Here is a 27,483-nt window from a genome sequence, read left to right on the forward strand (position 1 = left end):
TTTGACTCAAATTTACACTTTGTATTTACAGTTTGAGCCAAGAAAAACCCTGATCACACTCGGCATGAACACACACAAAGATGACGAATATCTTTTCACCGAGACACAAAAGCATCCAAGTGTAGGTGCCAAAATAATTAAGTTTTGTCTTCAGTCCAGTGAGTCATAACCAGGTTCATTTTATTAAGCACAGATGCTACTACATGTTCATGAGCTATGTACAAATGAATGTGGGGTTGTTTTTACAGGAAACAGTGAATTGGCAATTCAAATACATTTGGGAAAACTAATAATCAATCAGTCAATAAAGCACTGATGAAATATGTTACAATAAAATGAAATAAGATGGAAATTAACAGCAAACGATTTGCATTCCAGAGAGTGGAGACAGCTGTTTCACCGGATCTGAAAAACAAACGCAAATATGACATTACTCCACGAGGATGAAGCACAGCACATCCACTCATTAACTTGAATAACTTAGATGACATCTCAACCCTGTTCTGGGAACGATCTGATCTAATCCGCTGCACAACACTAAATGGTTACAGCTCTTTTGTTATTATTTAGCTGGAGACAACACTTTCAATCAGCTTGTATCAGGACCTGTGGTATGCTTTAGCATGCTTGTGCAAGCAAAGGTTGGCACTGCCAACACGCATACACACACACACACACACACACACACACACACACACACACACACACACACACACACACACACACACACACACACACACACACACACACACACACACACACTGTTTATCCAGCTTCTCCAAGGGGATCATTAAAGATCATACTTCAGATCAGATATATTTGTTTGGACCATGAACACAGGTTATGAGTGTAGATTTATTTCCATGAGACACTTGTAAAAGCCACATGCTTTTTCTTATTCTGTGTAAGAAAAAAGTCAAGTAGATGAAAATATGTTCTCATGCTTCAACATAACAAAGCTTTCCAATTTTTTCCAATATCACCCCTTAAACAACACGCAGCCCTTTTAACTGGGGCATCATGCAGGGACCACTCGCACGCACTGATTTGTGTCTGCGGTGCATACAACCACGAGTCCAAGAAAGTTAAAGCGCTGTTGGGAAACATTCAGAAAAACAGGATGCAATCATTTCTAAATGAGCTGTGTTCATCTACGACAGTTTTACAAAGTGTTCCTGAGCCCATGTGTTAATATCCTTTATCCAATCATGTGTTCACAAAGCAGTGAACCTCTCTCCATCCTTGCTTGTGAACGACTGAGCCTTTCCAGGATGCTCCTTTCATACCCAACCATGATACCATCACCTGTTACAATCAACCTGTTTACCTGTGGAATGTTCCAAACATGTTTTTGGAACATTCCACATCTTTCCCAGCCTTTAGCTGCTCCTGTCACAACTTGTCTGAAATATATATATGTAGTTACAAAAATCAATGAAGCTGATGAGGTCAAACATTAAATATATTGTCTTTGTGCTGTTTTCAATTTTAAACAGCGTCCGAACTTTTTTGGACTCAGGGTTGTACGAGGGATTGAAGAGAATGTGGCATATATGAACTCCTGCTTCGAACAAAATCAACAAGTGGTCTTTGCACAGGGCAAAACACTAATCTGTCCTGAAGTCACAATGCATTAATCTGACAAGAATTTAAATATGATACAAAAATAAAATAAAATAAATATACATCTGAGACAAACTTAGTACATAAAATTCATATTCTGCAACACACATCACCATGGATTTCACCAGTCTGACATCATCCTCTGTTGCAGCTGTCAGTGTACCGTCACCTACTGTAGGCTACTGTAGGTTGCTTTGAAAGATGTTATTTAGCATCTGACCTCACATTTAATCCTTCCCTCTTCACTCCTGTCACAGTGCAGCTCTGCTCTGATGACACAGTATCAGCTGCACCGTCAGCCTTAGCTCTCATTGTTTTGGGTCCTCTAACACTGCTGTGCTGATTACACTGACACTATTAAATCTGTCTGCTGGTTTTGGACAGCAGAAAATGATTTTTTTTGACTCTATGGCAACATTTTTGTGAGTGAAACTTTTCCCACAAACAAGAACTAAATGTTGTGGTAGGTTTCACTGATTCCAAATGTTTGTCACCATAACTTGATGAGGGAGTGATGTCACAAGATTATATGAAGGTTATAGTGGCGAGTTACTGCCCAGCTCCATGGTAAATGACAACATGGCTGTTGTCTCTCTTGGACCTAACTGCTGTCTCGACAAACACTGGACTTGGGTAACCTTAAGCTTTATGAATGACCCACAAACAGAGAAGCGTGGTGGAGAGGTTACACTGAGGGCAGAGTCACCCAGAGAGTTTAAATCCCAGAAAACTCAGAGCTACGGATGAAGCCTGTCAGATGAGCAGCTACATATTACACAGAAGGTCCCCTGCATTTGACTTACTGTGAAATATGCACATATGCACGTCAGGTGTTTTACTTTGAAAGCTCAGCTTTAAGATGAGAAGTGAATCATCTGACTCTCACCGTATATTTGTCCCATTTCTTCTCAGGATCGTACGGCTCCCACCGGCTAGCAGGGAAGATGTGCTTGTTCTTCTCGTACCAGCTCCTCAGCACCACTTTACCTGCATGAGACTTCAGGCACAGGAGAACATCTGGCTTAGCTTTGACATGGCTTTGAAATGCAGGTGCAAGCCATGTCAGGCTCTCTGTTACGGGTGTTATGGGTCTAGAGAATAATAGTGTGCAAGTGCAGCGCTCTTGACCGAGCGAGCTTCATCATCAAGTGTTTTATGACTCTGGACAGCTCAGCCAGAAAATTACAATGAAAATAATCCATGCATAAATCTTGGATTTTGAATAAACAGGTGCAGCAGCCGATGGTGAAATTTGAACTAAGCTGAATTCTGTCCTGCGTCATTAAAATAAAACAGAAATATTGTTTTGGCCTTAAAAAACAACAACAAAAACCTCTTACTTCTTCTAATGATGACAGAAACACTGCCCTGACTGCTCTGTAACTAGAATGAACGAATCACCTCGTCTTTCTCCACAGTGGCGTCGTTCACCAGTCGAATATCATCGTGGACGTCAAAGCTGAAAAGAGGCCCTGAAGAAAACAGATCAAGTGAGTGAAAAGGCAAGAGACACAGCTTCATATTGTTCCTTGTGGCTTTATAAAATGTGGTATGGAAACAAATCCAGCTATTGTCCATGGAAGGGCTGAGAGCTATTGATGTTCACTCACCAGATTTGCCTCTGGCTTTGGTCACGATGAAGTCGTAAAAACTGTGGTGCTGAACGAGACAAACAGATACAGTGCTGAGTGCTTTTGGACATCTCTACACTCCATCACATATTTGGAATAATAAAAAATGATGCCTGTGCAGGACTTTTTGTGAAGGTATGCCACTTCCTAATTTTAGGTTTAATACTATACAACAATGGGAAAAAGTCTACTGCTGCGACCAGAGCATGAATCTAAAAATACTTGTGAACAACACATCAGAGGTGCTGACTGCGCACACTTCAACTCTTGAAATCAAAACAAAGCGCCGCAGCAGCAGCAGCCGCAGCAGCAGCAGCAGCCGCAGCCGCAGCCGCAGCAGCAGCAGCAGCAGCAGCCGCAGCCGCAGCCGCAGCCGCAGCCGCAGCCGCAGCAGCAGCAGCAGCAGCAGCAGCCGCAGCAGCAGCAGCAGCAGCAGCAGCAGCAGCAGCAGCAGCAGCAGCCGCAGCAGCAGCAGCAGCAGCCGCAGCAGCAGCAGCAGCAGCAGCAGCCGCAGCAGCAGCAGCCGCAGCAGCAGCAGCAGCAGCAGCAGCAGCAGCAGCAGCAGCAGCAGCAGCAGAGCTGTGGGTGTGTTTGTCAGACACACAGCACTTACATGTGGGATTATGAGATCCTCCTTGATGTACATCAGCTGCTCGACTCCAGCAGACCTGCACAGAGAAGACACTACCGGGATTAAAAGTGGAGGGGCGAGACCGGCGTAAGTGTGTGTTGTGTTTTTGTTTATTTTTAAATAGAAAAGAAATGTTAAAAAAATCAGAGATTCTGAGCTTTCTGCTGCATCTCAGGTCCAAACAAAAAGACTGTGAGATGTGACTGAAGATGTAGAAAAAGCTGATATGTGTATATTTTAGGTGAGATAACTCACTCTGAATATAAATTTCAAATTCGTCTCGTGTTAACACCACGGAGGGCAGGACGATTCCTCTCCTGCAACGCCTCACTGTCTGTATTCACACTTTGTCTCTGCATGAAGAAACACAGCAGTGATCGTATATGTTGACTCTTCACGTCTCACCTGAGCTCACTGAAGTCCTTCCTGAGGACCTCCAGAGCCCTCTGCAGAAAGTTCTGGATGGTGTTGCCCTTCTTCATCTGCACACAAAGACATAATGACAGCATGAAGACAGTAACCTCTATGCTGAATACATTGTTTGATGGAGGGATTGTGGGATGGGAATATGTTATAAGTACTCATCACGCTTCACCTTGACAGTCTTACGGTGTCCAGAGCCATCCCAGTAGCTGAATGTGATCTCAATCTCCTCACCTGAGGACAGTACAAAAAAAGATTTCTCTCAAGTTGAAACACCAGTCAAAAATGGGACATTAAGGACAGAGCTCATTGAGCTGTGGTAACAGTACCCCTGCCCATATGACGTTTCCTTGGGGAGGAGGACCAAGTCAAAGACAAATGTTGGTGAGAAATACTGAAAGCCCTTCATCAGCCCGGCGAGTAGCTGGCTGTGCTGTCATAACATTATGTTTATCATTACAGACTCCAGATCTAATGATAAAGTAACCTGTTTGATGGCTCTAACACAGCCAGGCCTGCTCCTTGTACAAGAAAAAAATCACTGCAGTGAAACTTGTTGTACCTGTCCTAATTGTTATGTGGATGCTACCCAGTAGATGTATAAATAATGACTGAATGGGCTGAAGCTCACACAGCCTCCTAAATTTGCTTTTAATGTCATAGCAGTTTTTCTTTCTATTGTTTGTTTCCGGCACACAAAACCACCAGCATCACACACAACGCTTCCGTCAGTTTGACTGATAGCTGCTTCGCCCGCCTCTCTGATGACATCTGAACTCATGAGTGAACGTATAAGATGTGCTGTGATTGGTCAGGGTCATATGTGTAGTCTTAGCAGTCATCCAACCGACACACGGCGAGAGTTTCTGAGACACTCACTCTTAATCTTCTCCTGTTTGAGCTCCCATTCCTGCCGGAGTTCCTCTCTGAGACGATTCTCCTCCTCCTGAACACACGAAGCAGAACCAGCACAGAGAAAACATGAAGGCTTGTAGCAGAGGGCCACACTGCCTTTAAGTATCATTAGAGACTGGAATCATAACAAAGGAGCATGCCGTGGTATAAAAATGCTAACTTTATCACCGCAATAACCGTATTAACCGCCGTATTTCTCAATGTGTGAAAATGCCTGCAGCTACAAGAGTTACATGGATAAGGCCTGCGTTATGTGAGCTACAATTATTCTCTGGCTCACAGGGGCAATTGTGAGAGTATATCATATGAGCGTGAAATTTACTACTTACTCCCTGATCATTGCTCAGTTTATGTGTTTGCCTGCAGCTTGCCAGGTACAACACAGCCATAAATCCTTGGGAGTCTTTACAGTTGGATTGCAATGTGATGACACACAGGTAGGCATGTCTATGGAGCTAGCTGTGCAGATTGAAATATTCCCAGAATCACAACCAATCTTATGTCATCCCACAGCACAGCACGAGAACCTCACCTCTCTGTCTCGATCGGGGAGGAAACTTGTGTCTACGTCTGGATTTTTCCCCAGTTTCTTCTTCTTAACTGGAGCGTCTATGTGGCAGAGTCAAACATTTGTTAGACAAACATCCTGATCAACATGTTATATCTTGTTTGTTTACAAAAAACAGAGAGTGTAACTATTTGTAAGCTATTTTGCTGGGGGATATGCGCGGGATTATTTCATTTCCCTGACTGAGCAGTGTGGTGACAGTCACAACAAGACTTGCTGATTCTCTTTGTTCACACCCTTGACGCTAAAATAAGTATCTACTGGCTGTAATCTGGTATTTGGCGCACAGACATGAGGGTGGTATCAATCTTTTCATCAAACTCTCTCCAAGAAAGCAAATAAATGTATTACCCAAAAATGTTAAACTGTTCCTTTAAGATCTAAGTCGTGCCTTAAAAAGTTGAGACAGAGCCGTAAGCATCATCAAACTTGACCTGAAATTCACACATTAAGAGCTTTTGAGGTGACTTCTCAGTCTGTAACATGAACCATGTGCGTTGTTTCACAGGGCCATTTGTGTTTTCCTCTGGTGAAGCAGTGTGGCCTGGGCCAAATCAGATCCAGGAGAGAATTATCTTGCTAAACCACACAAAACGCAAAGCAAATGATAAACGATGGAAGACGCACAGCGAACAGCTGCAACACATTTCCGTGTCTCCTGTTTGGTGGGGGCTTTCACATTTTTAACATCAGTACTCACAATCCTGCTCTTCTTCTTCATTTTCCTCCTCCTCCTCTTCTTCGTCTTCAGGGTTAAATGATAAACTGGCTATTTTCCTCTTCTGTTCCTCCTTCCTCTTCTTCTCTTTCTGCTTCTCTAGCTTGCTGCAAACAGAAAAACATACAGAAGGAACCATTAAAATTAAAAGACAGACAAGTGACACAAACCACTGTAAAAACAAACTTTAGTTACACTCTATTTAAATGTGTTTTCAATAAACACTACTTATTTTATTTTATTTTATTATTAGGGCTGTCAGTTTAACGCGTTAATTAGATTAATTAATTACGCTGCAAATTAACGCGCTATAAAAATTAACGCAGTTAATCATGAGTGGCAAGTCAATGCGCAAGCATTTTAAATTTGGCCCTTTGAGTGACCCGTAGGCTGCATCCTACCTGCGCCACTAGTCAAAAGCAGGGTGACAACAGACGTGGATGCGACACCGGAGAGCGAGGCAAGTCTACTTGGACCTTTGAACGGCAAGTTTATTTATAAAAAGAACAAAGACGGGACTATTAACAAGAACGCAGTGATTTGTACCTTGTGTAAAAAAGAATTTTCTTATCACCGTAACAGCTCCAGCCTGAATTATCATTTACACGCCACATGTAAACATGTAGTTGCTGCTAGTGCCGCTAGTGCTACCGTGAGCTCACTCCACCAACCCACACTTGCTGAGTTAGGAAAACGAATGAGCAAAGCCACGACAGAAAAACTGACAAACTCAATCGCAAAGTGGGTTGCTGTTGATTGCAAGCCGATTTCAATCGTGGAAGACGAGGGCCTAAAAGAGGCGTTTCAGATAGCGTCATCTGACTCTAATTTCCAGCTACCATCGAGAACTACAGTGATGAAAAGAATTCACCAGCTGTAATGTGAATGTCAGTGAATTGTAATGTCCTAGAATTCAAATTCTTTATTTGGGGACCTTTAGCAGATATGAGATTAAAATGCAATTAATTAGATTAATTAATTACAAATCCTGTAATTAATTAGATTAATTTTTTTAATCACCTGACAGCACTATTTATTATTTATTATTTATTTATCTGTTATCGAGCTGGCCTAGCTCCCAGGCAGTAGTTCATGGCGTGCAAGCCTTTAAAACAAACCTTTAAACTGTGATATGCTTGTTTTCACTGCATAACAACACTAACCAATGCTGTTCCAGCTACAGTGAATCACTAGAACAGCTAGGAAGACATCCAGCTGTCATTCTGTCTTTGATCTGATGTATAGACAAGAGAGATCTGTCAGCAACACAGCACAGGTTCGCGTTCTGTGTTTTTTCATGTCGCTGCAAGAAAACAGACTTAAAAGACCTCAAGTGCAGCTCAGGACAATTTTGGAATTTGAGAACCACCAATTACAAATCATGAACTGATCAAACTGTGACGGTATGATTACAAAGTCTCAGGCAACTTGGAAACAGTTAAAGGAAGATGGAAAGGAAATCCTTGGAACACATTCAACTTGCTTCTCAGCCACATGACAGGCTGTTCACATGAGAAGCAGAACCATTTGTACACATAACAAGAAACAAGCTACTCCAGTTTCACACTGTCAGAAAGGCAACAAGAATCAATCCCTCTGATCGTATAAATGTCACTCCTTTTAAGAAATAAACATGAAATTGGACATTTTTAAACACCACAGTACAGAGTACTGTACAGGCTATATGATTTAACCATATTCTGTATGGCACAAAAGGCCCTGCAACATGACACCTACATGTGGTTGCTGAACATCTCATTTCAGGCATTTAATACTCCATCAGAAGTGCTTGTTGGCACCTTTCTGATATCAGATTAAGGGCTGTTGTGTCCAGCCCTTTCTGCAGCTCTCTAAAACCAATGATCCGACACTCCCACTCACTTCACACGATGATTCGCCAGCTTCGTGAAGGTTCTCTCACTCTAGCTCTTTTATTCATTAACACCACTGTTTTTGTCACCACATTTCCACCAGGTTTTACAACCTGGATGCAGGGAAAATGACTTCTTTGGTTGGCTTTATGCCATGTCATATTGAAACAAGAACGGATCAAAGACAAACTGCTGGAAGCACAATCGTATCTAAATCAACGGCTCGCAAGCGTTTTGGCTTGTCAGGCCTGAAAATGAATTCTTGTGGCCTTTCATCACAGATTATGGTCTTGGTTAGGATTTGATTTAGAGCTGCCACAGAGTGATCTTTCTTTCTTGGAATGTTTCATCTCAAGGATTTTTTGTTTTAGACCTGGAGATGGTATTTCACAAAACAACATTTTCCCCCTGAATGATCTGGTTATGCCTCAGATATATCTTAGGACCCCTTGGGGGGCTGTCAACTCCAGGTTTGCTTCCCTTAAAGGAGTCGAGCTCAAACTGTGAGACAAACAAACAAACAAACAAACAAACAAACAAACAAACAAACAAACAAACACTAGATTGAAAGCACACAAAGGACAGGCCTGTAGCTTCTGGCCATATGGATGACCTGTTGACTCTCCGGTTTTTCTCAGGTTTCTTAAAAAAATGGCTGTAACATTATCTGGAGGCATAACCGCCTATTTGATGTTAACTACATTACCTTCTGGTCTGCTTGTGTAACGTCTAATGACAAGATCCGATTCACTCAAACGGCGCCCACCAAGAAAAGCAGAAGTCAAAGAAGAAGATGCACAAGAACAAGATGGGTGAATGGGAGTGGGATGGAGAGCTGCCAAAAGGCAAAAAATTTGTGCCGGTATCTCGCCAAATGGAAGGAGGCTTATCTGTACCGAATGAAGAGCAACATCATTCAAAGTCATGCTTTTGAAAATGTGTCACATGGATTTTAGTGTATCACACAGAGGCAAAAGTGACAAATCTACTGAGCAGAGATGGCAAAGAGGTACAGAAACATGCTCCTCCAGTGACTGCGTATATATATCTCTCCAATCCATTTTCATAATCGCCCTCTCCAATTGTCTCTCTTGTCAGTAGCCTCTCAAAATCACAACTGAAGCATAATGTGTATGTGATGTGTACATATCCTTCAAGTAACACATATGTAAACTAAGGTCTGAATTCATATGATGTTCAAAGCATTTCACTTCCATCTTATCTGATTCTCAGCACCTCACTCACTTCATGCAGGAACTGTTTAACTAAACTTTTCCTGCTCTGATATTTTAAAGCGGTTGTCTTGTGGAAATGTCTGGATTCACTGTGTGTATCCTAAATGTAAGAGGTCTGTGGACAGGGGTAAGGGTGGTGGGACAGCCCAGAGCGGGGCACCTGAAGATTTCCCTCACTTTCCCAATGTTGACAGGTATGTTATATATCTATCTAAAACTGCACTGTTTTTTTGTTTTTTTTTGGTGACATCATTTTATCTGATGTATTTTGAATTACTGGGAGCAAGAAGAAGAAAGAACACATCAATTATTCCTGTAAACCAGAGGATTATTTTTCATGTTCAGGACAGTTTAAACCAAACTGCTGGCCAACGCAGAGCCACATGCTGTAAGACAACAACTAACACTCCTGAGTGAGAGTGAGTCAGAGGAGCAGTAACGACTCACAGCTGGAGCTCTTTGGACTGTTCCTTCTTGGCCAGCTGTTTCTCTCTCTCCTTCACCAGGGCCTCCTGCTTGGCCTTCATATCATTGAGTGTCACCAGACCTGGTCAAGACATAACAAGAAACAAGCCAAACCAGAGTCATGGACACATTTTCTCTATTATATTCACAATCCACCACACACTGATGCAAAATTGTTGGGTTTTTTATAGACACTGCTCAAAAAATGAAGGGAACACTTAATCATCACAGTATAACAACAAGTCAGTTAAACCTCAGGGATATCAATCTGTCCATTTAGGAAGAGTCTCAAGAGCATGGAGGAGAAACCAGGAGACTGGCCAATCCACAAGGAGAGATGTCCAGGGTTGTAGAAGGGCATCAACCCAGCAGCAGGACCAGTATCTGCTCCTCTGTGTGAGGAGGAACAGGAGGAGCACTGCAGGAGACCTACAAAATGACCTCCAGCAGGCTACTGGTGTGAACAAAATGTCAGAAACAGACTCCACGAAGGTGGCATGAGGGCCCAACGTCACTTAGTAGGACCTGTGCTCATAGTCCAGCACTGTGCAGCTCGACTGGTATTCGCCAGAGAACTCCAGAATCAGCAGGTCGGCCACTGACGCCCCGTTCTCTGTGGGATGTTATGTATCGGTGCATCCGGCGCCACCAAGTACAGCCACAGACTGTCCAGGAGCTCTCCGATGCCCTGATCCAGGTCTGGGAGGAGATCCCCCTGGACATCATCCATCGACTCATCAGGAGCATGACCAGGCGATGTTGGGAGAGCGTACAGGCACGCGGGGGCCACACACACTACTGAGTCACATTATGAGTTGCTGTGATGAAAGTTGGATCAGCCTTGATTTCAATTTTTTACTTTGATTTTCAGTGTGATTTTGAATCCTGCCCTCAGTGGGTTGATGATTTTGGCTTCCACTGACCGTTGTTACATCACTTTGTTCCCAACAAATTTTACAATGTACATCAGTAAATATTTTCAACTTCAATAATCTGTTCATCATGATCTGATGTGAGATTTAAGTGTTCCCTTAATTTTTTTGAGCAGTGTATGTATTTCTATGATAGGGCTGCTCAGCTAAGATACTTACCAACCGTGCTGGACTTCAGCTCTGCCTCTACAGCATCATAGTGAGCTGAGAACTTCTTATCGATGTTGGACTTGACCATGTTGTCCTGCGGGAGGAAAGAGACACAACAGGGACCAGACATACAGGCGAGTTAGGTTTGGTTTGCCATTTCTTTCAAGCACATTGAATGGCAGAGTGCTTATAGGAGACTGTACTGTAAAGCGGGTATTATAGGCTTCATTTCACAAAGTTCACATTCTGTAATTTTCTTTAACTTGGCTAAAATGTTGATTAGGGTTTTTAAAGCGGCGACCCCTTCACTGACCCTGTAGGTCGCTGTCTCTCACACAACATAACGGATCATTATTTTGCCAATAGACATGAAGCCAAACTAGCTTGCAATAACATCGTGTGACTGATAATTATTCAGTTATAATTCAGGGTAAAACGTTACAAACCTCTGCAATCTTCTGCTTCAGTTGTTCAAGATGTTCTCTTTCTTTTTCTCGTTTTTTCATCAGCTGCATGGCTCTCCCAGCCTCACTAGCAGCTCCTTTGTACTGCGCCATGTTGCTTTCTTTGTTGTCGACGCTTGCTCGTAAGAAGTTTAATACACAAATAATAGAAATAAAAGTAAAATTGTAAAGTAAAACACAGATTTTCCCTGAACTGTGAAGGCAGACCTCTCCGTCTTCCTCCGCACCACAACAAGAAAAATGGCGGCGTCGAAGTGCATGCTGGGTAGTAAGCTAATACATATGCTGCCTTCGCGTACCCCAGGAAACCTGGAAACGCACAAAGACTGACAAAAATATTACAGTGTATTGATGTAAAATTGAAAAAGAGGAAAATGAGCATATTTACTTTTCTTAAATCACCAATACAAAATACAATGGAAAGAAAGCCATAGGATTTACTAGAGTTACAGCTAATTTTTTTCCCTCAAAGTTTTTTTTTTATTATTTATTTATTTTTACAATTAATTGATTCACATTTGTCTTCAAAATATTCAAAGATCTTCATAAATGTGAACATGGAAACAGAAAATGTATGCATTTTTTACTTAGTAACTGACTTAAAGGTTAAACGGGAAGTTCCCGATTGATTTTCTAGTAATTAACTAAGAATTTCAGTCCTGTCATGTATTGATTGATTGATTCACCTTTATTCTAGACCCAGCTACAAATTTCTGTAAAGACCATTTATGTAGTCTATTTGGTGAAACAAAATGAAAATGCTCAAGGAACTTATTGAATTAGATTTCGAAACCTCTTACGCTTGATTAGATGTGTCTTGGCACAAAAGCGTTCTGATGTTTTGACAGACCTCTGTTCTTTTTTACACCAGAGCTGCATTCTGAAGAGCTTCTTCTCTTGCCAATGTGATCTTCTAAAATCAAAAAGTTGAGAGCTGAAGGTGCTTCGGTGTGTTCAGTGGACACCATGGTGCTGGAGTTTCCTCACATTATACTGGACACGTGATGCTTTGTGTGCTTTGGTTGACATCCACTCTCAGGGGCTCCAGGAGTACCAGAGACCCAGCGAGAGGCCTGCCCTGTGATGTCAAAAACAAGTCCTGAATATGGATCCAGGTCTGCTGTCAGTGTCAGTGTCTCCCAAATGTCACTTATACTAATGAACTATGAAGTGTTGGCCTGCAGGCTAATTCTTGTCAGAATAAATCTACATGAATCAGTGTTGTCACAGGTTATTTGAGTCTAGAAAACATTTGCAGGTTTCCTCTTTGTTAGCATGCTCATTTTAGCCGTTGTCACTATTGCCACTTATGTAGTTTTCCACAAAATGATCCATGAATCCACTCTCGTGTCTGTAGAATATGAGATACAATGTGTCAATTAGTGAATGCCAGAGATGCTGGATTTTGTTTCCTTCCTTTGGCAGAGCTCAGCTGGTTGCTTCTCAGTTCCCAATGTTCAAACTAAGCTAAGATAACTGGCTGATAGCTTTATATTTAGTGTACATACATGACATTTCTCTTTTATTCTGATTATGTATCCTGAAGCACAATGGGCCAAAAGAAGCCACCTGAGGGGGAACATCTGCACAGAAATTAGGGTTATAGGCCAAACTGATAATTATTTGACCATGTATATTCCCACATACACAAACACTAACTGTGAATACCGTGCTACACCCAGTGCATCACAAGCGCCTTGCATAAGCCACCAATACACAAAGAGCCAAGAAGTTGTCACCATCTCCAACACCCCCTACTTTACAATAAACGGTTTAAATTACTAATCAGACTTGACTGCAGCAGAGGCAGAATTATTCAGATCTGTTACTTCACGCTGCAGGAGGCAAAACCTTCCACCTCTCTCTCTGCTGCCTTGTGTCACTCCATGAAAACCCTCAAACCAAACTTACAAGGTGCAATGCCAGCAGAAGGAGAAGGTTGTCCTGTGAAACTTCAAGAGGAGGTGTAAAAGTCTAGTTTTCTCTAAGACCACTTGAATTACATTATGCTGAAAGCTTATTGTAGAATACTGTTCAACGATGCCAGAAACAATGCTGTACCTGGTTTGGGTAAATACGGCAATACTACAATTTAAAAAGACTCTATCACTTACTGAATCTCATACAGCAGCACTCAGTTTGGAGTCACCTGTTATTTTGGTGGGTTTTTTTCTGTCCCTCAATAATTTTAACATAGATTAAAACAGATTAATCAGACACCAAATGTGCTATTTTCATTTGTAATATTTTGGGATCTAAAAGTAGAATAATTAAATGATTAAAACTTAAACATTAGTTGATCTCCCCACAGTATTGCATGACAGGAGAGAACAATTTATCTAAATATTACTGAGGTCACATTTTGGCAAATGCAACATCAAAATCACAGGAGGTGAAATGTTTTGATAGAGGTGGAATGTGTCACAGCCTACTATTATAAATGAAGCATTGTGGTGCTACAGAAAGTCCAGTATGTTCAGGTAATCTCATATATTGATTTACCAGTGTTTGAGGTAAGCTACTGTGAGAGAGCCAGCCAGCCAGCGGACTCATTAAACTGTTCAGGAGATTTATTGATAGCTTGATACAATTTTCTCAGAAATACATCTAAAGTCAGTGTAAAACAAACTGCAATAATAATAATAACAATAATAACAATTTGTATGAATTGGCCTTACATGTGGAAAACATATCAAACAGCATTAACATTACCAGGCTGCAGACTGTGCCAATTAAAAAAACTAAAAAAAAAGACACATGCAACTTTAAACAAAAATCTCTCACTCCCGCTCATTCACTCAGTCATTCGATGTCACTCATTATGTCACGTTCATACAGCCTGTTTGTCTCTCATTGGATGCCCGTCCTTGTTCGACAGTGAAATGGCAATTTGACTGCAGCAGAGAGCGAGAGACACACAGAAGGGAGCGATGAAAACATTCACAGCACACATGCACAAGGACCGCAGGCATGGGAGGAAGGTGTAGCTCAGCTGTATGCAAGGCACCACAAACCTAGAAGGAGAGAGGGAGACAGAGTTATTGAACGACACAGCAGAGAAGATGGACAGATCCATTAGGTGAGAAAAAAGATGTCCCTTTGTAAACATTTAGGAGGGGGAATCAAAGTGAAGCCCTTGCTATCAATGGTCAGGTAACGATGAGTAACTTCTGTGATATGCTGCTTCTGAAGTTTGAGTTGATTGTGTGTGCATGTTAGCACTTATATAACAGCTTTCACTGTGTTTTAAGTGACAAAACCCTGCGCACAATATAGCCTCTTTGCAATACAAGCAGCAGGCAGATTTGTAAACCATACACACACCAAAGAGCTAATCTTAAAAAAAAAAAGATCTTTATCATTGAAAGGAGCCTTGGGCTATTTCACCTCTCCTGTATGACTAGCTTAGCTCAGCAGAGCGACTTGAAACATGGGAAAAGCGGGTGGCCTCACCCTATCCAACAATAACAAAAGCAGACTGCTAGCACCTCTCAAGCTCATTAATTAACACTTGCTCTCAGGTCTTGTTTGTTCAAGCTGTATAAAAACCAAAGTGTGAAAACAACACGTGGTTTGGGTGTTACTCCTGCTTGACTGGGCTCAGTGAGTTTCTGGAAATCTTATTTTGGGTCATTGCAAGTATGATGATTATATTAAAGTCTCATGTTTTAAACCCCCTAAAATCCCCCCATTGCCTGTGGAGTCCTGAACCAAAGGGTCAAGCAACAGCTCCAAACCCTCAAGAGATCACAATGTTTCCACAGATTTTGCTTTTATTCTCACGGCTTATAGTTTTACCTTTTCAGACCTAGAACTGCAAAAAATATTTAATGATTCAACTAGTCAGCTGACAGAAAATTATTTGGCTTCCAGGGATCATCTCAGACACAAATGTGTATGCCTATGTGGCATATTTTTCTTGCACCAGCATACCAGACATGTAGACAGGCGAGAACAGCCAAGAAAATACCACAAAGGAAAGCGAAGGGCACGGCAAACAGCAAGGAGAGGCAGCGGTACGTCCAAATACGAGTCCCCTCGAAGCCAACGACACTGTAAAGCCATACTTGGTCTATGCTACGAGGTGTGGCGGGCTCCGCCAGCACGTCGCTAACCTCCACCTACAGTACAGACAAGGAACAAGGGAGTGGGGGGTACAAGCCAAGTCAAGTCAGTTCACTTTGAGAGCAGATTAAATAAACAAGTGTTGACTGATGTGCTTTGCAGCTTCAGGTGAGAGAGGGATTTCCAACTGACAGAATTAAAAATTACACCCAGATTTCTGGCATGTGTGCAGACATTTGAAGAAAGAGGTCCAAGTTGGAGAAAATATTTTGGCTATCCAGCATTTGACATCTCCAAGACAAATTAGAAGTGATATATGGCTGAAGGAGAAGGGGTGTTATATTTTCTAAAAATATATGTGTGTATGCGTCTTTACATATATATGTGTGTGTGTATATATATACACACACACACACACACACACACACACACACACACACACACACAAAACAAGGGACAGAATGAAGGAACGAATGAAGAACACAGTTAGAGCTGAAGAATGTCCACAATTTCCAGACACTCAGTGAAACCATGATGGGTGACGTAGATTCATAGAGAGAGGAAAAGGGAAAGAAAACCTTGAGGTGCTGGTTGATACCATAAGGGTCCCTGTTGACAGAACAGGTGGCTGTGGGCGTAGCAGGGGCTGTGGGAGGGGTCGGAGGCTTGGGCGCTGGCGTCGGGGCTTTGGATGCAAACTCTGGAGGAGGAGGAGGAGTGTTTATTTGTTCCTCTCCTCCATTGTCCTCATCACTGTCATCGTCGATCTTACACTCCACCAGACAGTCGTCGCTCACCATCATCATCCTCACTGAGGGAAGAGGAGCATGCTTGTTTTCACGTGGATGATGATAGATGAACACACAGATAAACAAACATGTGGGGATACCTGCAGTCATCCTCTTCTGATCTTGTATGATATTAACATGCACACATTTATGCTGTAAACCAATGCACACGCACACACACACACACACACACACACACACAACACACACACACACACACACACACATACACGGACGCACACTCTCACACAGAAATACACTCCTGCTGCAGATTGCAGGCATGTAGAGTGTAACAGCGAGCTGAGCACTGGCACTACCACCTGTTCTTTAGCCCCCAAAAAGGAAGCCATACCAAAATCTGTAAATAGCAGTGGGTAATAATAAAGTGATGTTTTTCAAATGAAGATAATCATTCTGCATCAGCCGTCTTTGCAAGATTGCTTTCAGATTAAGCAAGATTAAGTTTTGATTAAAGACTTTTAATCACCTTGCATGTATCGGATATGATACAGTTTGAAACAGGTGCTGCGAGGTGCCAAACTGCAGGAACTCATATTCTCATTGATGAATCATCGTAGCAGATCCACGACAGGGACAGCAGCAGCAGAAATGATGAATCAGGTCTGACTTACCTTGCTTAAAGTGCTGTCTTAATCCTGTGTCAGTGACCCCTTGCAGAGAGACGGGCCAGGGGAGCCCTGAAGAGAGTGCTAATCTAAAATGTCAATGAGATCAGTTCAGCCTTGTAATCACAATGTCCATGGCGATCTGGCATGAGGACTCAGACAGACACATACAGTGTTTGACACTGACTTAGAGCAGCAGAAGTGCTAATGTGGTACAGTGCTGCTACTCCTTGTGTGTGTGTTGGGTGGCTGTGGTAAGGAGTTATTTTAGGAGAAGTGGATGGGCCTAAAAGATCATGTTGCAGCACTTGGGTGTCGTTGTAACACAGAAACTGAAACAATGAAACACACAAACATACACACAGATAATGCAAGAAGCATCTAAATTCATCAAGAGAGTGAATCCTTGCATTGTACGCAGTGATAAGTCAGAATAAAGCAGTGGTAGATTTAAGCACTATTACATGTGATGGCAGGAGGTTTTGACAGTGTGGCATAGGAGCACTGTGGGTGGGAGCAGAAATAACCGAGACTTAGATTTAGATTTATTTGTTCTTCTGTAAGGAAAACTGTTTCCACCATCTGTTCAACCTCAGAGTGCACAAATACATCAAACAGGACAGAATACATCAAATTTGACAAGACGTGGTATGTTACTGTACTGAACTAGAAAGCAAACATACCATGAAGTCCTGCCTGGTTTGTAGCAGGCATTGGGTCATCTGTCCCTCAGTCTTCATCTGTCTGTCCAGTTTCTGTCTCATCTTTCTCACCCAGCTCTTCAACCCTCACATTTAGTGTTTCTCCATCTCCCTTTTCTTTTTCTCTCATGTCCTCATTTCCTGTCTCTGTCCATTTGTTTCACATGTCTCTCCTTCCAGCCTCTCACTCTGTTCTCTCCTGTTTCGCTCCTGTTTTAAAGCTATAGTCCCCACAAGATACCAAAATCCATTCTTTGAACCTTCAAGCTTTACATTCCCTAAACCAGAGATTCCCAACCTTTTTGCCTTATGACCCTTTATAACAAAACTATGTCTATTTGTGACTGCTTGGCCTTGCCACAGGTTGCATTTCATGTCTGTGAGCTGCCCCTCTGAGGCTGTTTCATTTGAAGAGCTTGTAAAAGCATGAAATGGGAAAATGTTCCATTATTTTGTAATAAAATAAAGATTAGATAAAGATCAGGCAAAATGTCTTTATTTTCTTATTCTCAATCTTGTTAATGATATTGGGTCCCCTTAAATTTTCAAAGGGTACTGACACCCAGGGTGGGAATCACTACCTAAACATTATCAGCTCAGACATGACAAAGCAACAACTTTGGTCTAACACTGCAGCTGCAGCTCATTGATATTAATGACACTCAGGATGCCGTGAACAGCATTGTGTTCCAAACCACGTCTAATGATGAACTGAAGGTTTGCAAAATGAGTTACAGAAAAGAGTCCACCAGCTGTATTGTAGCAGGCAACTGAACTTGGAAACGATTATGCACATGCACAGGCTCTGATTATTGAATCCAGTCGCATATTACATTCATTACTGATGCGGGTTTGGTTTGAAGCTCCGACTTGACCTCAGATGCAGCAGCACTTTGGGCTGACTCGCTGAGTGAATGTGACTGCGTAAATTAGGCACAGTGCTGTCTAACTATATATTTCCTACAGTATTTCATTGCTCTGGACAGCTTGGACACACAGTGACGACTGAATACTGCATTATTTTACCATTACAGTTTTAGGAGCTGGTAAGCTTTGGGGGCAACCCTCATAGCAGATGCAGTTTAATACACCGACAACCCCTTAATCATTCATCACTTTATCATCTTTATTGTATTCATATCTTTTTAATCACATATACAGTTGGACACAGTAAATTTAGTGACATCATCAAACAGTGATCCAGAATAACAGGGTGTTTTAATCATAGAAGCAGAATCAATGAAAGAAGGAATCTACTTCTATTTTTCCAATACTGAAACACAACAGAGTGGAGATGCCATATGTAAAAACATTTCAAATGCTTTTGGAGTCAAAGTAATTGTACACCGCACTGCAAAAATCTCAAAACACACCTTTGAGTGGGAACTGTGGATGGTGCTAGTTATAGTCAGGGGGGCCAAAATGTGTGGATGAATGAGACATGAATATCGACCGCGGCTCCAAAATGTCGCAGTTGCATTCACAGTTTAAGTCAGAGGAAGTCACTGAATCCTCTATGGGGGGCCATTTTGGCTCTTGAGGCTAGGGCACAGATTCCAGTTGAAGAGAAAGTCAACCAAAGCCCTGAGTGAGAAACCTTTACTTATTCCTTCGAAGCCAAACCTGAGTTAGCCCGTCTCTAACTCTGCAAAAGCCCTGAGTTTTGGCCTGTGTATCAGGCCATGTATCACATATGAAGGGGAATGTGTTTTCTATCTTGTCTGCGTGTGCTTGTGTGTGTGTGTGTGTGTGTGTGTGTGTGTGTGTGTGTGTGTGTGTGTGTGTGTTGACGCTGCATGCTGATAAAAAGTACTCACTGTTTACAATTTTCCCAACTAACATCTGTGGAGCCCCAAGATGTTGTACATGAAATAAATAAATATAAATATTCACAAGAATAAATTTTGTAAATAAAACAATAATTTGTGAAATTATTTAAGAAATTATTCAAACTAAATGCATTATGAAATGTGTTCATCACTTATTACGAAAATAAGTGATGAAGTAACACAGGTTTGGAGGGCTTTTATTTTATAATTTCACATTTCATGACAGTGATGTAGTCACTGCCCTCTCACCTTTCATATGCATACTGCAATAAAAATTGCTGGCATATTTGAAAAAAAAAAGTTTGTAGCCTCTGGGACAACTCCGAGACATAACACGAACGCCAGGTTGCAGGGAATTTTTCATTGCAATACCACAAGTGGCCCTGGGGAAAAACTGGAAGCAAGACTGAGTGGCAGCGGCGTATCTGGCTCTAATAAACATCCATAACTCCCTGACACTCAAGCCAGCAAACTCAACAACTGCTATCACATTTAGCCAATTAGCTCCTGCTAGCTAGAGCAACCACAATGTCAAAGTAATTCTGATTGAACTGTCGAGCCGCTACTGTAAATAAACACAGACACTAACATCTCCTGTTATTCACTTGAGCTTGGCTAATTACTCAGTCTCAAAGTGAAGAGACAATGTTAACGGCAGAAACTAGGCTAACTTTGGCAAATGTAAGCCGGTGAATTCAGAATTACTTCTGCCACATTTTGATTCTAAAGAGGTTTTTCAGAGACAGACACACAACTCTGTGAAGAACAAAAAGACAGACAGACTTTCTCTGCTATCACCCGAGCCAACGGGAGCTTGCTAACAGTGCTAATGCAGGCTCTTCATTTTGATGCTTCAACCCTGGTTCCAGAAAAGTTGGGACGTTGCATAAAACACACATGAAGCAGAATGTCAGAATTTGCTAATCCTTTTTGACATATACTCAATTGAAAACAGCACAAAGACAATATATTTAATGTTTGACCTCATCAGCTTCATTGATTTTTGTAAATATCTTATTATTATATAAATGTTTATTCTGAGTTTGATGCAGCAACACGGTTCAAACAAGTTGTGACAGGAGCAGCTAAAGACTGGAAAAGATGTGGAACGCTCCAAAAACACCTGTTTAGAACATTCCACAGGTAAACAGGTTGATTGTAACAGGTGATAGTATCATGGTTGGGTATGAAAGGGGCATCCTGGAAAGGCTCAGTCATTCACAAGCAATGATGGAGAAAGTTTCACCACTTTGTGAAAAAACACATGGGCAAAGAGTCCAGCAGTTTAAGAACAATATTTCTCAATGTGCAGTTGCAAGGAATTTAGAGGATTCACCATCAACAATCCATAATATCAAAAAATAAGTCTCTGGCTGGAAACCAGTACTGAATACCTGTGACCTTCGATTTCTCAGGCTGCACTGCATTAAAAACCAACATGACTGTTTAAAGGACATTACTACGTGGGCTCAGGAACACTTTACTGATCTGAGATGGACTGACACAAAGTGGAAAAGTGTGCTGTTATCTGATGACTCCGTGTTTCAAATTATTTTTGGAAATCATAGATGTCCAGTGTAAAGAGAAAAAGGAGCATCCAGATTATAAACAGTGCAAAGTTCAAAAGCCTGCATCTGTGATAGTATGGGGTTTGTGTTCGTGCCCATGGCGTGGGTAACGTGCACCTCTGTAAAGGCACTGTTAATGCTTTGGAGCAACACGTTTTGGAGCAACATATGCTGCAATCTACACATCTTTTCCAGGGATGTTCCTGCTTATTTCAGCACAACAATGCAAAGCCGTATTCTGCACATTAGAGTTCAAGTATTAGACTGACCCGCCTGAAGTCCAGACATGTCTCCCATTGAAAATGTGTGGCACATTATGAAGTGCAAAATGCAACAATGGACATCAAGGACTGTTCAGCCACTGAAGTCGTATATTGAGGAATAATGGGAGAGAATTTCACTTTCAAAACTTCAACAATCAGTGTTCTCAGTTTTCAAAAACTTCCTGAATGTTAAAAGAAAAGGTGAAACTGTTCCAACATGTTGCAAGCATCAAATTCAGAATGTGTGTATGTTTACAGAAACCAATAAAGTTTTTTACAGATTGAACATTAAATATCTTGTCTTTTGTACTGTAATCAATTCAACATAGGTCAGAAATGTTTTGCTTTTTTTTTTTTTTTTTTTTTTTTTTACATTTTACACAGTGTCCAAAATGTTGCAAATAAGGCTCTTGGCATTTGGCCATTTAGGTAGGCAGCATGAAAAGCCTGGTTAAGATAAGGCTTAAGATCCAGAAAGCAGCAGACTAGTTTGTAGAGCCAGAATCACTTCAACATTGTTGTTGCTCTAGCTAGCAGGAGCAAACTGGCTAATCTTGTAGCAGTTGATGAGTTTGTTAGAATGGCATGTGATTGGCTGAAAGGTGAGGGGTGGTGACTTCACCACTGTCATGAAAAGTGACATCATGAAATAAAACTGGACATGAAATAAAAGTGTCATTGGGGAAAATGTCTTTATCAAACAAAGTCTTTGAAAAAAGGGAAAAAATATGCTGTCATGAAAATGAATGATCAAATAACATTTCAAAATAATGATCTGAGTTTTAACAATTTCTTCAATTATTTCATAAAATGTTCCAACTTTCCTAGATCACATTATGTTTTTAAACATAATATGCACAGTTCAAACCTATCAGGTCGTTTTCAAGTGAAATAAATGAAATGTGAAGGCACTCAGGCCCCAGATCAGTTCTGTTTTTTTTAAAAGAAAGCAAACATTAGAAGGGCAAGCCACTAGGGGGCAGCTTGAGTCTTTAGCTGTTGTATCATGGCAACCACTTTAAAAAGTCTGGTGATATCACTGGCGATGTCACATCCCTGATTCTCCAAAAATTGAATGTCTGGAGAACAAAAACAGACCAAAACATAAAAAGACCAAAAACAGCTGGAAAACAGACACACTGGACGTACAGTAACACGGCACAGAGACTAGTGGCACTATGAGATGGCAGAGATGCAAATATTATACATGTGTCAAAAAAATAAATCAAGATCTTCACCAAATATCATCGGCATCAGCATAATCATCATTGTCAGATAACAAATCATTAATTCCAGTCATCCTCTCCTCGTCCTCTTAGTCCACCGGTCTGAAAAGGGCCCGTCCTCTGAGGCCGAATCCTACTTTTTTGGCAGCGGGGGCAGCTTGAGGAAGAGAGGAAGAGGAGGAGGAAGAGGAAGAGGGTGCAGGAGCAGCAGGGGTGGCGAGGGCGGACTGCTGCACGGGAGGCTGGCGAGACAGGAGCTCCTTGAACACCGAGTTCATCTGACGGCTGATCATCTCCTGGGAAACGGAGAGGAGACGCAACACAGCAGGGGAGACAGAGAGAGAGATGTGGAAGGTCATGAAAATGTGACCTCGGCGAGCCTCGTTCAGTAGAGTCTGACCCTGATGACACCTCCCACGGAACAAAAGACGCCGTCCCACTTCTCAGCTGCACAAGATGCTGCATTGATTTTGCAGTTGGGTTCACCCAGAAGGTGACTGGTTAGACTGATATCAGGTGAGTGTGGCCAGATTATTGAGATCATTCCTCATGAATGTTCCTGGATGACTGTTGCATTTTGACAGCTAATATCATATGAAAAGTGCTCCTTCATCGCTGGGGGACATGATGGCCATGGCTAATCCTGGCCTGATGTCAAGGTATGCTCTTACTACCAGTTCATTGACATTCTGCAGGTCAGTTTCATTAAGTAAGGCTGAAGGTGACATGCTAAGCTCTTACCTTTAAACACCAAAAATCATGTGATGTGTTAATCACATGGCATCAGTTCTGAGAATACACAGACCTCATATTAGCATGTGGCAGTGCTTCTTACTCTGCGTGCACATCACTGATTCAATGCAATGTGTGTCTCTACTTTAACAGCATTACCCTGCCCAACAGCTCTGCAACATACTTCATCACAACTGCTATACTCAAATGTAAGGAAGTAGAAGAAGAGAACAATGTAATTTCTTTGAAGATGTCACAATCCAGCAGATGGCGGCGATGCAACACTTATGGATGCCAACCACTATTAAACTCAGAGAGGAAGAGGAAGACTGCAGTCTCTGTCGTTGGTCATCAATAAACATTTCCAGTCTACACATTTCATGTCATCACTTTTGACCCAATGAAGTAACCTACTGTTAGAGATGTCCAGAAACAGCAGACGTCAAGCAGCTTCTGACAAAGACACATCAAACCAAGCCCAGAAGAAGAGACTTCTCTTTCAAAAGTGGCTCAGTGATTTCCTGTGGCTTAACGGTAACAGTGAGCACACTGAAATGTGGTGCCAGATATGTCGTTCACATCCACATCCATCAGACAAAACTGGTTTCTTTTAGGTTCAAAGACTTTCCGTCATGCATTACTTGATAAAAATGAAAAGAGAAAAGAGCCCAGCGGCCCAGCAACTCTCCAGTGTTGGCAATGCTCAAACAGCCCTCCCGGCAGCACCATGCCTTTACCAAAGTCTGTTAGATCACATTTTAAACCCAATCTTATATAAGTACACAAATGCAAATTAATTTCTTTTGCATTTGTCTGTTTATTCACTAACCCAAATACAAATAGGACAGATGGGAGATTTCTGCAGAGGCAATGCCTGTTTTTGTGTTGCAAAGTTAGCTAAGCTGCCGTCAGTGGAAACTGACAGTATGCACGAATCGTTGTTAGAAGAGAATAAGCAATTCAATACAATAAGCCTGATTAGATCCATTTCCTTCCAAACTGAGGTTATTGTATCATAGGTGTATCCGTAGCCCTTGAAACCAAACACAGCAGGATGTAGATTCGGCAGCATCAGCACATTCAACCAGAGCAACCTTAACTAGCTATTTAGCAAGCAGGTCTTTTGAGCAAGGCAGGTTGATATGAGCTGCTGGTTGTGTGCAAACCAGGTTTGCTACAACAGGACTTCAGCGTCAGCTAATCAGGCACTAATGTTAGTTCACAAGCGGATTATATAAACGTCACACCTGAGGCCTGTTCCAAGAAGCAGGTAGTAGTTTTTGCATGAATCCACATTCTGGGTTACATTCAGCAGAGTGGTGTAGAAAATGGATTTAATGTGTTGTTTGGGATAGAGCCTAAATGTGTTACTAGCATCCTCGGGAATAAAAAAAAACCTTACAGAATTTGATTGAGTCAACTGAATTCTAAGTAGGTCGACAGAATTAACAGTCTGACTGCCTCACAGGTGTGATATGTCAGCCTGAGTCCTCTGTCCTTTTTATTTGTGACGGCAGGATGAACTAACCTTGTCCACTGTTGTTCTTTCTGCCTGACCAAATGGAGGTCTGTCTGTGGGTCTGAAGCCGCCCTGCCTCACAGTGTCCAAAGTGTGTCTTCGCTCCTGAGACCTAATAGGCAAAAGGTAACAGATGTGAGACAAAACGTAACTGAGATAGAGATAACTGAAAGATAGATGCTGACTTTCTCTCCATCGTCTCCCACTATAAAGACTTCTTGACAATAGCTGCCATATCAGAACATCCTACCTGTCAAATTTAAGTCAGAAATCAAATGAAGACTGGTTTCTTTTTACTGTAATTATTCCTCTTCCAAAGCTAAATCAGCACATGCAAAGATCAGCACGCCATCCTGTCAGTGCTTCACTATGCTGATGCTGTGTACTTGAGTGTTTGTAAGTGTTTTTCATTAGCTCATATGTATGCTATGCATACCATTAAATGCTGCCATTCAAACCTGCAGTAACTGATTTTTTGATCACTGGGGCCAGCAAAAACAAGCCGTGAATACAACACTGACATATTAACAACTTAGAGCTGATTCAGTTGATATGGTGAACATCCAACAGACAGAGCAACACAAACATTCATCTGGAGTTGAGTTCCTGTCCATCCAATGAATGTTAGTCCGATATTCACTCTCCTCTTAACTCATTTGGTCTCTACCAACTCCTGAGGGAAATATCTGGCTATTTATTAACTAAATGTTTGACTGTGCTCACCAGCTAGTTGCTAGCTTTGTCTGCTGTTTGGTGCTGGACATGTAGTGCACAGTGGCTTTTTATTGCTTTTTCAAACAAAGCAACACTGATCAGAGCAACGAGAGTGAACCAAAGCAGTGAACTGAAAGACATTGAACAGCTACATACAGCTGAGCAGACTTCAGGTGGTAGGTGATAATTCTCAGTCTGTGGGTTTGTCATGTGACTCCTTTCACATCCACTTTGTCATGTGATTCACCTCTATCCACTGTTAATATAAACAAAATGACTGGAGCAGCTTTAAAGTAAGTTGATAGTAATGTTAGTTTTTTCCTTTTTAGTGTTTCTACATGGATGAGATTTATCATTTATACCTGAAGCGGCTGTATTTGATTGATGAGTCACGCATTTTCATATGTTATACAGCACATGCATACAGCATGCATTGTATCTGAGCAGTGTCTTACACTGGCAGGTGTCGTGTGGCAGGGGAGGTTGGCGGCTTTCGATTGGGGCTCCCCTCACTTCCTCTCTGTCTCCCAGGCAACGAGGCACTGTCGCTGTTCACCCGCATCCTGTCAAGACGTGCACAGAAACTTTGTAACTCTGCTTTGGGTGCATTCATGTGCAATAATGTGGAAATGAGTATTTCTGTCTCTGTGTGTGTGTTGGTTTTGCTGTCTACATCATGTGTTTGTTGGTGCGGATGCATTCATACACTGCAGTGTGTTTTCAAGTATGTGCGTGCAACGTGCGTGCGTGCGTGCGTGTGTGCGTACCGGGTTGTGTTCTCCGTCTGTGGATCTTCTGCTGTCAGGTTTCCAGTGCTGCCTCCTCCTCCTTCCTCTCTTTTCCCTCGCTCTGACCTGAGGGAGGAGAGGAGGAGAGAGATATATAAAGCTTATCTTTCACTTTGAAAAGTACAACCAGTACAAGTTTAAATATGAAATGAAGTTTGAGTTGCTAAATAATTGTGGGAGGCAGCAGAAGCAGGAGTAAAATTAAGTGTGACCAGATTTTTTTTTACATGGAATCTTTTCTAAAAAATAAGAAATATGCGGTGGGTTGACAAAAACTCCTTAAAGAAAAACACAATGCAGCAGCTCTACAGAAACGCTATGTCTGTAATGTAAATTTGTTTATTCAGTCTGTGTTCATTTAAATTTATGGAAATGTTTGAGGGTATGGCTTGTGGTGGTGTTATATCATACAATATATATAATAAGATATTTCTGTTAACACATGCCTTTCGCACCACCTGTACTTTATCTGTACAGCCACTGTAATTACTATGCATGAGATAACTGTGGAATGGTATATGAATTAGACATGCAGTTTAAACACCCACACACACAAGTACAGAATAGAAAATTGATGTTCAAATACTTTTCAGGGAGTGTTTAAGCCAGTGCTTCCAAAACATTTTAAAACTATGGCACCTGTTTAATGGGATTTTTCTTTTTCATGGCACACAACCACAACATGGACTCTTTTTTGGGGGGCTGGCTCTGTGTCTGACTGTGCTGAGGTCTGAGATGTGGGAACTCTTTTAAAATTATTGTTCCTTACAAGCTTAGCTTAGCATGAAGACAGGAGACAGGGAGCAGGGGGCAGCTAGCCTGGCTCTCTCCAAAGATGACAAAATCCACCTTCAAACACATGCTCACTAATTAAGACGTTTTATCTTGTTTGTTTAATCCATACAAAGAATGAAGTGCTGTGTTTTCATGGGAGGTTAAAAAGTGTGGAGTCTTGTGGTCACTGTAAGGAAGTCCCTGCTCCTGGCCAAGAAATAGTCCTGCATATAAAATCACATTTACACCTCAGTCTTACCTTTG

At 41.7% G+C, this 27,483-nt stretch overlaps 3 protein-coding genes across 4 annotated transcripts in view; all 3 read right to left on the reverse strand.

Moving 5' to 3' along the window:
- Positions 1 to 156: 156 nt before the first annotated feature.
- Positions 157 to 11,861, reverse strand: fam50a (family with sequence similarity 50 member A). Its single transcript, XM_070968446.1, has 13 exons — positions 11,609 to 11,861; positions 11,172 to 11,256; positions 10,063 to 10,162; positions 6,492 to 6,616; positions 5,756 to 5,832; positions 5,188 to 5,254; positions 4,481 to 4,542; positions 4,291 to 4,367; positions 3,868 to 3,922; positions 3,234 to 3,282; positions 3,025 to 3,095; positions 2,510 to 2,620; positions 157 to 405 (listed from the first exon to the last, which is right to left on the reverse strand). Exons 1-13 carry the CDS (start codon positions 11,717 to 11,719, stop codon positions 397 to 399), a joined length of 999 nt encoding a protein of 332 aa, XP_070824547.1. The 5' UTR covers positions 11,720 to 11,861; the 3' UTR covers positions 157 to 396.
- A 2,320-nt stretch (positions 11,862 to 14,181) lies between these two features.
- On the reverse strand, positions 14,182 to 16,497 carry cav4b (caveolin 4b). Its single transcript, XM_070967629.1, has 3 exons — positions 16,270 to 16,497; positions 15,560 to 15,747; positions 14,182 to 14,640 (listed from the first exon to the last, which is right to left on the reverse strand). Exons 1-3 carry the CDS (start codon positions 16,495 to 16,497, stop codon positions 14,457 to 14,459), a joined length of 600 nt encoding a protein of 199 aa, XP_070823730.1. The 3' UTR covers positions 14,182 to 14,456.
- A 2,410-nt stretch (positions 16,498 to 18,907) lies between these two features.
- Positions 18,908 to 27,483, reverse strand: part of arhgap4b (Rho GTPase activating protein 4b) — a 33,934-nt gene continuing 25,358 nt past the window's right edge. For both annotated transcript variants that reach the window (XM_070969317.1, XM_070969315.1), the window contains exons 21-24: positions 26,425 to 26,511; positions 26,113 to 26,220; positions 24,953 to 25,055; positions 18,908 to 22,988 (exon numbers count right to left, since the gene is read on the reverse strand). In XM_070969317.1, the coding sequence (XP_070825418.1) occupies positions 22,782 to 22,988; positions 24,953 to 25,055; positions 26,113 to 26,220; positions 26,425 to 26,511 (505 nt within the window). In that variant the 3' untranslated portion in view covers positions 18,908 to 22,781. The remainder of the gene's footprint in view (positions 22,989 to 24,952; positions 25,056 to 26,112; positions 26,221 to 26,424; positions 26,512 to 27,483) is intronic.

The sequence above is a fragment of the Chaetodon trifascialis genome, chromosome 8 (genome assembly GCF_039877785.1).
Source record: "Chaetodon trifascialis isolate fChaTrf1 chromosome 8, fChaTrf1.hap1, whole genome shotgun sequence".
In the NCBI taxonomy this organism is placed as follows: Eukaryota; Metazoa; Chordata; class Actinopteri; order Chaetodontiformes; family Chaetodontidae; genus Chaetodon; species Chaetodon trifascialis.

Bases quoted from the DNA above. Each gene is read 5' to 3' on its own strand.
- fam50a (XM_070968446.1), bottom strand. From the start codon at position 11,719: ATGGCGCAGTACAAAGGAGCTGCTAGTGAGGCTGGGAGAGCCATGCAG. The intron at 10,163-11,171 runs GTAAGTATCTTA...TGTCTTGACCAG, and splicing joins GCTGAAGTCCAGCACGGTTG to GTCTGGTGACACTCAATGAT. The intron at 2,621-3,024 runs GTGATTCGTTCA...CTGTGCCTGAAG, and splicing joins CCACTGTGGAGAAAGACGAG to TCTCATGCAGGTAAAGTGGT.
- cav4b (XM_070967629.1), bottom strand. From the start codon at position 16,497: ATGATGATGGTGAGCGACGACTGTCTGGTGGAGTGTAAGATCGACGAT. The intron at 15,748-16,269 runs GTTTTCTTTCCC...TCTGTACTGTAG, and splicing joins GTATCAACCAGCACCTCAAG to GTGGAGGTTAGCGACGTGCT. The intron at 14,641-15,559 runs GTATGCTGGTGC...CTCTCCTTCTAG, and splicing joins CTCGCCTGTCTACATGTCTG to GTTTGTGGTGCCTTGCATAC.